Consider the following 11,319-nt stretch of genomic DNA (forward strand, 5'->3'; position numbering starts at 1 on the left):
CCTTTCGCGTGTTTTAATGCTTTTTCACTGCAGGTTCATGTGTTGAGACCAACCTTATATGGACTGATCGGACAAGGTAATGGCTTATTTCACTCTAGCACCCAGCAGTAGCACAGTATCCATGAGCCACATATAGCACTTCAGCCACTTTGGCATTCTTCCTGGACTTACAGACACTGAATCCACTGCTTCTTGCTTAGGTAATGGTTATCCACAGTGGCTGCTTTGACTGTGCTTCAGCGTAGAGCGACTCTTACTCGTCCTATTTCTCCTGAAACATCGCCTCTGCTTTTCTTCTTCTTCCTGAACAGCGGATTGTCCGAAAAGCTGGTGCAGCAACTTTTCCCTGCATATTTCCCCCCACCAGAATATGTCGTTGACCAACACAAAGACGGGCTTTTCTGTAAAGGACATTTTGGACCTTCCTGACACAAATGACGAAGAAGGATCTATCACCGGAGCGGAGGAAGACACGGAGGGATCGGAGACCACGTCCACGACAAAAAACACTGGAGTTTTGGTGCAAAGTCCTCTAGAAAACGTTCAAAATCTGCCTTTAAAGAACCCCTTTTATGACAGTAATGACAATCCTTACACACGATGGCTTGCTACTACGGACAGTATTCAATATTCATGTAAGTAGAGTCTAAGAATCCTTGTTGATTTTGTTTATAATGACTTATGTGATATTTCCAAGCTATGCGGTTATATTAAGCCATAATTGATGGCATGCAGACTCCTATTCCATCCGAACGATGCCCCTGGGTGGCGTGCAGCATTCATTTTATGCACCGTGCACTGCTGCGCTCGTCTCGAGGCGTTTACAGCTCAACAAATGCATGCAGTGTTTAGGCTCAACGCACTTTGCCTTTTAAGAATGTGATCAATAAAGCACCGTTGAAAAACAAGGGGGCTGTAAGTTATTTAGAGTAAAAGCACGGTGTGAAATATAAGACTGCATTCTGTGGGGATTTACAGGCAGACAATGCATCTTTTAATGCTTCACTGACTCGCTCTGCCTGTGAAGATTTGGGCTGAAGATTTTTTTTTTGGAGCTTTCCACTTTAAGAATTACACTAACGAGTTCGAATTAGCCAACATGTCCCGGTGCTTTATTATTTAGCCATTTTTATGTCTTAAAAAATGTGGTCTGTGTAATCCTGTTTCGACAAGTGCTGGATCAGGTTATTTCGCTGCTTACGCAGCAGCACCATTATTTGCCAATGCACCCAAAGTTTTGATTGCTAAAAAGATTGCTTGTGCTTATGATACTTGTCTCTGGGAACTTTACAACATAACATTTTGACAGTGTTTCTCCCGTTTCTTGCCGCAGTGCACGGTCTATCCGCCAGCTCTCAGGACTCGGCCAAGTCCCCGGAGCCGTCCGCGGACGACGAATCGCCGGACAACGACAAGGAAACTTCCAGCAGCGGCGGCAGCGACTCCGGAAAGAAACGGAAAAGGAGGGTGTTGTTTTCCAAGGCGCAAACCTACGAGCTGGAGCGTCGCTTCAGGCAGCAGAGGTACCTGTCCGCCCCGGAGAGGGAGCACCTGGCCAGCCTGATTCGCCTCACCCCGACCCAAGTGAAGATCTGGTTCCAGAACCACCGGTATAAGATGAAGAGAGCCCGGGCCGAGAAAGGTATGGAAGTGACCCATCTCCCTTCTCCCAGGCGGGTGGCCGTGCCCGTCTTAGTCAGGGATGGAAAGCCTTGTCACACTCTTAAAGCTCAGGACTTGGCGGCCACTTTTCAGGCCGGGATCCCCTTCTCGGCTTATAGTGCCCAGTCACTCCAACACATGCAGTATAACGCGCAGTACAGCGCCGCGGCCACGCCACAGTTCCCAGCACATCACTTGGTGCAAACGCAACAGTGGACTTGGTGAGAGAAATTATAGAGACTTGGCTTGGAGGCACGGTAGGGAGTTTCACCACAAAGCAAAGAAAAAAAAAATAAAACGCAAAAAACAAAAGACTTTTCATTTTTGCAGCTTGACTCATATATATATACTACCATTTTTATTCGGGGCTCATGTGTGCGCCGTGTTTACATGTTTTCGTTAAGAGAACTGGGTCCGAACCTCTCCCTTATAGATTTTATTGAGAATGTCAATGCTCTTCTTGTGAATTCTTTTGTAAAATATGTTGTGTGTTGGTTGTAGAGATGTTTTTCTCTTCTTTTTTTTTTTCTTTTGTCCCTCCGTGTTATTATCAGCACGTACGAACCACTTTATAATTATAGAAATTTTAATTTCTTGCTTCTTTTATGGACCTAAAAAAATATTTATGGCCATGAATAAACACTGGCAACTTTGCAGCTATTTTCCTTTTGTTTTTATTTCCTGTAAATATTTTGTGGCAAATGTTTGCAACCTAGAGAGCTTTAGGGAGCTTACATCTGAAGATTGGCCTCTATATATTTACACATTTTAAAAACAACGGGGGAGTGATTTTTGGCAAAACGTTGTGACACATTATGTAAATAACAGTGTAGCCGCGCGGTGTTGGCTAAATATCCCACATTTTTTATAAGGATTTTAAAATAAAATGCTGTGTTTTTGAAAAGAGGGTTTGGTTTATATAAGTGTCCATATTCGATTTGATCATCTCTGAAAAGACATCTAAACATCACCATAAAAGGCGAGGAGCTAAACAATATATTGTGGGACAGAATGGAGCTTGACTCTGAGAATAAATCTCTAGCGCACTTCAGTTCTTTATTTCAAGGCAAATTTAATCCGGAGAATATTTTTTCCCAATCCGAACACCTAACTAATAAAGAGCCTAAAGTCACTTGTGAAATGGGACCAAAATCCACTCACTTAATATAAGAGGGCTTCTTCACATGAGAACCTTTTGAGTCAAAAGCTCTCCTTTTTGTCAGCATTCCCACTCCCGGCCTTGGGCGTAAAGTGGCAGACTCTGGGGGAGGGAAATCGTTTTAATGCAATAAATGTTTTGTTATCTTGTTAAGCGCTAAACTGCAAATAGAGCAGGAATAATCAATGAGTCACCAGTCTTCTTTGTTTAACCACGGCCAACGGTCAGCTGAAATACGCACGACTTTGAGGGGCTTTAACCGCCTAATAAAGTTACTTTTCATATGATCATATAACGTGTATACAATGGCATTCCACATTAAGCTATACTTTACTCTAATAGTCACCATCTTCTTTAAGGGGAAACCAAAACAAGCGCAAATGGCTCCCTAGTGATCCGTAGCGCACTGCGGATTATCAGATCCGGTCAATATCTTGGGTAAATATGATAACCTAGTAGAAAAATCTATGCATCATGTTTGTCCCGGGACAAAAATCCCACAACAGATGTTAGAGTCGCCCCTATCATCACTGAACAAACAGCCAAATTGGACAGATTTGCTAATTATTTACAGAGTTAAGTCTCAAGGGGCTACTGCTTTTGTGGGCGACGCAGACTCAATTTGTCCCGGACAGAAAGGTTTTGTGTTTCAACACTGGTTGAGCGTGTAGGTCAAATAAATCAGTAGTTTGCTTGGATTTTTTCGTTTAATTTATGTGTGGATAAAAAAGAAATTACGCGTTGTTTATATCGCGCCAATCATCGCCCAAAGGACATGAAGTGTGAGAAGAAATACGATATGAGACGGGAATTATGAAGTATATTGCCAGGGTCGGAGATGAAGGACTGGCTGTGATTGGATTGTTGTGGGTGATATTCTGGCTTCTTAAAAAAAAAAAACGGAACAATTGGGATTTAAGACTAAAATGTAAAACCTCATAGAGAAATGTAGACCTTCGTGGGGCTCTTTGCCTCCAGATTTGGCCGCTGTGATGAGACAGTTTTTTGACTCTATCATTGCATAATACAGTACACGACAGAACAGTATGGACACAAAAGCCCAGGCCTGGTTTTGCTGAATGTTAGAGGCGTGCATAACGAGCAGCAGCAGCAGGAAAGGGACTGCAGACAGTGTAGATAGAGAGACTGACAGATTTTCTTGGTGCTGTTCAGAGTCAGGGAGATGTATCCTTGGGCTTTTTGTCCTGCCTGTCACTTGGTGCCATTGTGATCTTTGCTGCACACGTTGTATCCCATATGGGCAGCTGGGCTCGGACAAGGAGAAAAGGAGCTCTCACAAACCCCAAATTGTATCAAGCTTTCAAATAAAGCATTGTTGTCTCTCAAAGAAAAACGAATTAAAAATTCGTGCTATATCTATTCTGCTAAAAAAAAAAGAAGAAGCCCCATTCACAGATAACAGGGAGTCCTTCTTCCTTGATAGAGCTATGCCAACAACAGCCTTCTCATTTCTCTTTCCCCTCTCTCCCCCGTTCTCCAGAGTGAAAGGCGGATTATTGTCTGTCCAAAAAAAAGTCGCTCGTCACAGCGCAAAAAAACTATTTTTAATACCAGACAGTGTTCTTCCTTATTTGCTTTGAGTTCCGCTGGTATACGTAGGCGTGTTTCTAAAATAGAATTTGTCCCCTTTAGAGTCTGTTTTATGGATTTCCGCATGTGGTGTAAATCCGAGCTGCTGCAAGCATTCTAAAGATTTGATTTCACAAAACCTTTCCTGTACTTTGCTGTAAATTAGCCCATACCAAGGCGCTTTGCGTGCTGGTAGCAATTACAGAATATGCCAATAGTGAGGTTAATTCATCTATGAGGTAAATGTTGAAGCTTCCATTCGCAGTCTAATTGCATTGTGTGTCCGATGATCTGAAAGTGATGCTGTAGGATGCAGATGTTTTTTTCCATGGGAACCAAGACTGGTGATACTGGCAGGTGTTTAGTGGACTAATGCGCCAAGATTGACTGGCGTTGGAAAAATTGAACTTAAGTCATGAAAATTGCTCTTTTATTTCTAAATGTCATACTTTATTATGCATTTATATTTAGAGATCTTTTGTATTTTATCATGCCGTTCACAAAGCAACCCCCTTAAAATTTAAAGCATACTGAGCCTGTGAGTCCACACATTTATTTTACTTTTAAACACATTTTCAGGTCAACCCAAAAAAGATGGATTTTTTTGCACTCAGTCAAGCTTTGGAGCTAAACCGCGGCAAAATAAAAACCAATATCACCGAGCGTAGGAACCTTTTATGGTAAACTTTTACGGTGAACAAGTTTCGCTTTGCAACCGTATTTTGTCATTAACGCACCAGAAAATTATACCACCCCTCTACCAGCTCAGCAACAGGGTCAGATTTATGGGAAATTGCTTTTGGCTGCTTGAAGGGATAAAACAGGCCACATTAAAACAAGCATCTTGGCGTGCAGCGTAGTTCAACCTGCGTGGATAACACTATTATATACCTTGGAATACAATACTTGAGGAAATATGCACTTGGGACACCATGGATCTTCGTCATCCTGCCCATTTGAACCTCGACATGAATCGTTTTCTATCGTGCACATCGCCAAATAAACGAGGATTTCAAAGCTGTAATAAGCGGTGCTTTTCATTTAAAGGAAGCTATCTGGGTTTTATTGCCTTAAAGGAGATCCAGATTAGATTCGCCACAGTGCCGATATTAAAGAAAGAGGGAGTGATGGTTGGGGGGGAGGGAGGTGGAGGCAGAGGAGGAAGTGTTGCGCCAAGCTGCCACAAGATGGAAGCAGAGGTCTTTAGTTGGCGTCATGCAGCGTTCACCTGCACGTGTCCTACAGCCCAACTTCATCTAACTCCAGCTCTGCAAGTGTCTGCCACTCAATGACACTGCAACTGCTGAACTGAAAGTGTTTATTTATTTGTATTATTATTATTATTATTTTTGAACAGACATCCACACTAACTTACTTGACCGTCTTTTTAATTGCATGATCGAGGTTCATGACATTGTCATATATCTTAAGAGCATAATCATATCGCTCCTGATAATGAAGTAGACTCAACGTAAAAAAGTTTGCAGGCATTTAACATTGTTTCCATTTCAGAGAGAGAGAGAGAGAGAGAGAGAGAGGGAGAGAGAGAGAGAGAGAGAGAGAGAGAGAGACTGGGTATTTCCACGGTGTGGCGCAATAGGATAGGGGGACAAATGGGGTGCAGATTAATTCACATCAGTGAAAGGGAACAATGAAGCTGAAGTGAGGTTTTCCAAAGTCCCAGCTCAATAGTGTCCTCCACAACAAAGAAGACTTTGAGTCCCCAGCAATATAAAAAAAAAAAAATTGCATCCCTATCACTGTTATTTCTTTTCTTTTGTGAAAGGCATCATCTCTAACTAAACATGACAACAAATATCCTCTTGAAGCACTTAAGTGAAACAGAGGATCAGTGGAGTCCGATTGCTTCATTTATAAACAAAAACAAAATGCTTCTAATCTTATACTTGGTACCTAGAATCTACTCACTTGTATTATTTACATGTCTATCACGTCCTGCACTGTCCTACTAGGCTCAAAAGTGCCTGAGCAACATCATCTCCTCATGCGGAGAGGAAGTATGCAAAGCACTGCAAAATGGGTCAAATGACAAAATAAAAGGCCACCATCTTTATGCACCTGCTCAGTTCAGCATCAGTGAGCTTGCACCTGTAGGGGGCCTCATTGGGTTAGAAAGAGGCAGCAGCAGGGGGTGGAGGGATGCTGAGCACGAAAGGAGTGAAAAAAGAAGGAAAGACATCTTTAATCTGCAAGAGTTTTTGATCACTTTAATAAGGCTGGTGTGGAGAAACAAATACACAGAGAGAACAAAGCTTCTTCACAGGACAGCACAATCACATCAAGATACTAATATTTCAAAATCTGGTTTAGGATTTCTTCTCTTTAAGTATTTTTGATTTGGGAATACAGAGATGGACATCTCAAAATTTCATGAAATATCTCCAAGAGATAAGGCACTTTGCTGCGTGTGTGAACCAGAGCGAAGCCACACTGCCAATCCACAAGTTTACTCAGTGGGACAGAGCCTCTGCAGAGCATTGTTCAGATCAGCCTCCCGTCTGCATGAGAAGAAGCCGGTGAACACACACCATGTATCTGTGGTTTAATCAAGGAAAAAACAGAAGAGTTGCAGCTTGATGGCAGTTTTTCTGTGGAGCTTAAGGAAAGAGAGAAAGATACCCACATCATCTTTGAACATCTACGGCTTTTGTCCTGTTGTGTTCATAACGTGAATTAGAATAGGATTCTTTATGTTACTGCATCCAATTTGAAAGCAGACAATAGTCATTGATATTACGCCTACAACAGTCTGCAACCAGTCTGTTTATCTTATGACAAATAAGGAGTTAAATAATCATTGTTGTATTGTGTTTTTTTCAAATGCATTAACAATTCTTAGATGACTTTTAATTATATTTAATTGATTGAATTATTACCCCTCCATCTGCTTACAATTCATATCCTTGTCTCTCGGGATCCTATACAAAAATCTGTGATCCTCATTTGGCATTTTAGTTGGAATTGAGTGGGAGAATATACAGGGGAATAAAAAAAGACCAAATTTAGTTTGTGGAATTGAAAGTAGAAAATCTTCTAGTGAAACTATGATCATACAAATATTTTGTCATGCAGTATTCTTTACCTCATATACTACATCTGTATGACATGTATCATCCAATTCATTTGCATGCATCCAACAAATAAACATCCTGATAACATTGTTTAATTGCTTTTACAATTTACTCTCCTGCTTCTTACTCTGACGTGTCATACTATTTGCTTTTAGCTCCTTTTTCTCATCAGCTGTGTACAATGTTGCTGTTTCACATACAGTTAGAACATGACTGAGAGAAAATGTAGAACGCACTTTATAAAGTGTCCTTGTCTCCATGTAAGGGCATTTTCACAGACTTTAAGTGTAAGTAAATCTAGAAGACGTTTCTTTCAGCGCTTCTCATGTCCCTAGATTGAAACCGAGGTAAAGCTGTGTGGCAGGACAGACTAACGTGCTCCAGTTGGTGTGACATTTTTCTGATTGCTAGAATGCTAATATTTAACAGAGTCAGTGATCTTATAAGGGCCTTACATGGAAATAACCTTCCATTCTCGCTTATTTGGACAGGACAAAACATGCAACAGTGTTTTGTTTTGTGGAGACGCTGATAGTGCAGTTCTTAAATTGTGCTAGTAATAGGTCTGAGTTTAAAGCACTGCAGATGAGCAGCAGCCAGTTTAGAGTCATCTCTGTGAGAAAGCTGTGAGTGTCAAGGTTCTTGACTTTGCTGAATGTTGAGATTAGGAGAACAACAGAGTCTGCAGAGTATCATGATCTGATCTGGTAGCCTGCTCAGACAGAGCAGCTTTTTTGTCTTCTTTCTTCCCAGGTACTTTTCTCCACCTGTCTACTAGTAATCCACGACTGCAGCCATGTAAATAAACATCATGGTGAATGAAATAAAGGACTACAGAAAATCACATTGGCTTTTTGTTGTGGTCACTTTTGTCTACAGACCGGGTTTCCAATGTATTGGAAGGCCATTTTAAAGTTATTTATATGATGTATGTATCAACAGGAACATGGTTTCATAGCTTCATTATTCATTTAAAAACTTAAGATCTCACCAGGTGTATTCAGTATTATTTATATATTATCATCATTCATCTTCTGTACCCTATGTATTTCTCTGAGAGTCAATGACAAAGCAATGTGACAGTCAGTGTAAAAAACGGTTGTTGAGAGCTGTCAACAACTCAAGCAGGACTGTCTCATTCCTTTGTCATTGACTGTCATTTCTGAGTCCTCCTGATCTCCCTCTGGTACATTACCAGGAAAAAAATTATCTATATAACCATTCATCCGTCGTTACTGAATCAATGTACAAGGAAAAAGTTGGACAAATATAGTGGCCAATAATTAGTTTTATGCCATGACCTGGCATGTCAAATCTCATGCCAACTGCTATTTTGTTATTTTATTTTTTACATCTGAAAAAGTTAGTTACTCTCCATTATTCTAATGAAGTGTGTTTCTGTGCTTGTTTTGATGCCGTCTTGGAACAAATATTTCTTCCATAAAAATAAGAAGTCATCTACACTGAGTGGTTCTTATGCTGTCAAATAAATATATTACTGCAAAGAGATCTTAACATCTTCCTGAAAGAAACTTGAAATGAGACAAAAGTTAATTTAGTTTCAAGTTGCAGCGTGTGCATTATGTTTCTCACACACTCTCATGCTTGGCTAACACACTGGCTCATGACAAAAGCAGACTGACAGTCTCGGTGGAACAAAGAACTGAACTTTTAGGCGACTTTTAGTGGTTAAAAAAATCATCATAATTATTGACCACGGGAGGTGTCCATGACACTCTTTGTAATGGACGGAAACTGTGATAGACAACAGCATCCAAATGTCTATCGTCCATACTTGATCAGTTTTGTAGTTAGGGAGACACGTTCATTCAACTCCTTTTGTTCGATTTAACCATTAAAAAAAACTGCCACATTTTAATGACATTGTGCAAAAAACAAACATGTTCAACCCAGTCTATGTACAAGATAGAGAAATTAATGCTAATCAATGTCACTGTTTTAATGTAATTGATTTTCTTTTTTAATTATTCAATAGATTTGTGTTGCTCAAAGATGTGATATTTGGCAATTTTAAGCTAACCACATTATATATATACATGTATATATACATGTGTATATATATATATACATAATGTGGTTAGCTTTAAATTGATAGCTATTTCTTCCAGGTAAATTCACACCAACATTGCATGATAATGAATATTTAGAGCCAACTTGTCTCAAAGTGTTCCGCCTTTGCTCTGTGAGCTTTTTTATTAGAAGTTGTGCTGCTGTGTTGTGATATGCAAATTGCAATATGGTCTTATTTCCCTTTGTTTTCTCTTTCTCAATGTTCCATCTTAGGACTTGAATTGTCTTGTATAAAACCCACAGTCCGCTGCAGTCAGATGGGCTGGATGGGGGACAGCGCCAACAATCAGGTTGCCAGAGTTGAGTGTTTATGCCTTTCACTTAATGGATTGTCTCACCTTCTTCAGAAGATGAACATGAGGTGCTTGAGATGCCAGCACTGCAAATGGATCCTGGGGCTTTGAGCTTCATAACAGCCAGCCATCATCTGTTTCAGACATGCTTCAATCAGCATGCGTGATGATCAAAGCGCAACAATGTGGCAGCAATGCGTTTTACCAATTCAAGTTGCCTAATTAACTTCCTGGACAAAGAGGATGTAAAATATGTGTAGCAAGTTGTGCCCATCATGTGTTTGTGCACTTGTACTGTGGTGAATTTATAATGTGTTTCGGAGCTATCTTCACTAAATGTAAAACAGATTAAACAAAATAGCTTCTCTATGATATTTAGTTCTTGTGGACTAGCTTTGCTGAATAGGTGCAGTATTTCTACATGAGCCGATCAATGCACGGTCTGACTTTATTGTATGATGTTTTACGGTCAGTCTTTATGCTCCTTGTGATGCGTGAGATGGAAGCAATAACCTTGAACTTATTTGTCTTCTGTAGTCACAGACACAATCCCATGATTTCATCCACACAAAGGTGATTCAGTAGCACACACAACTTTCCAACGGCCCACTGTCTTTGCTTGACACCGATAAGGCAACCCAGCCGGGTCAATTAATGGGGAGTAGCACAGTCAAGAATGACATTGGCAAAGTACACCTGTGCAAGGCACAAACCCCCACTCTGTTGCAGGGCCCCACTCAACCTCCAAGCCCCTTAGATCCTCTGTGCATTGCCCCAGTTAAAATCCCATGGAGTGGTCAGGCATTTTCCATTATTGTCCAGATTGTCCAGTTTATTCTGAACTGCCAGGTCTTCCACTGCTATTGGCTATTTTTATATATTCATTCTACATTCACCCTACATTTTTACTTAAGCTTTCGAGTCTTCACGAACATAAACATCAATACATGATTGTTTATATTGTATTTAGCATCATGTCTTTCAATGTACTGTGCTTTTTGTATTTTTTACAATGTATTTATTGTCGTTCAATTGATCTAAATGTATTTTTAACTTATATGTACAGCACTTCAAAGTCAAAGTTTGTTGTTTTAAAATGTAAAAAATGACTACATTGTTCAATAAAATAAATGCCACCCTCACAATACTTTCATAGTTTTTTTTTCTTTTTTTTCATTCATAGTATATTGATTTATTTATAGAAAATCACAACTTGATGTGACATCATGTAACACAAGTAACAAAAGTTCCAGGTTTATTTACATAAAAACCTATGCATGATAAACTGTAAATAAGTAAATTTACACATTTACTTTTACTTCTCTACAGTTCAGAGGGAAATACTACACACTTGATTCCACTTAATTTATCTAACAGCAGTTGTTAATAGTTACTTATTGCAGAATAAGATGTAACATCCAAAGCACTGCAT

General features: G+C 39.9%; 1 protein-coding gene across 5 annotated transcripts in view; it reads left to right on the plus strand.

Moving 5' to 3' along the window:
• Positions 1-10,947, plus strand: part of nkx2.2a (NK2 homeobox 2a) — a 15,976-nt gene extending 5,029 nt beyond the window's left edge. For 2 of the 5 annotated variants that reach the window (XM_034858970.1, XM_034858968.1), the window contains exons 2-3: positions 312-635; positions 1,310-8,599. In XM_034858970.1, coding sequence (XP_034714861.1) covers positions 371-635; positions 1,310-1,887 — 843 coding nt within the window. In that variant the 5' untranslated portion in view covers positions 312-370 and the 3' untranslated portion in view covers positions 1,888-8,599. The other 3 variants (XM_034858969.1, XM_034858971.1, XM_034858967.1) reach the window with 3 other exon arrangements.
• Positions 10,948-11,319: the final 372 nt, after the last annotated feature.

This window comes from Etheostoma cragini, chromosome 20 (genome assembly GCF_013103735.1).
Source record: "Etheostoma cragini isolate CJK2018 chromosome 20, CSU_Ecrag_1.0, whole genome shotgun sequence".
NCBI lineage: Eukaryota > Metazoa > Chordata > Actinopteri > Perciformes > Percidae > Etheostoma > Etheostoma cragini.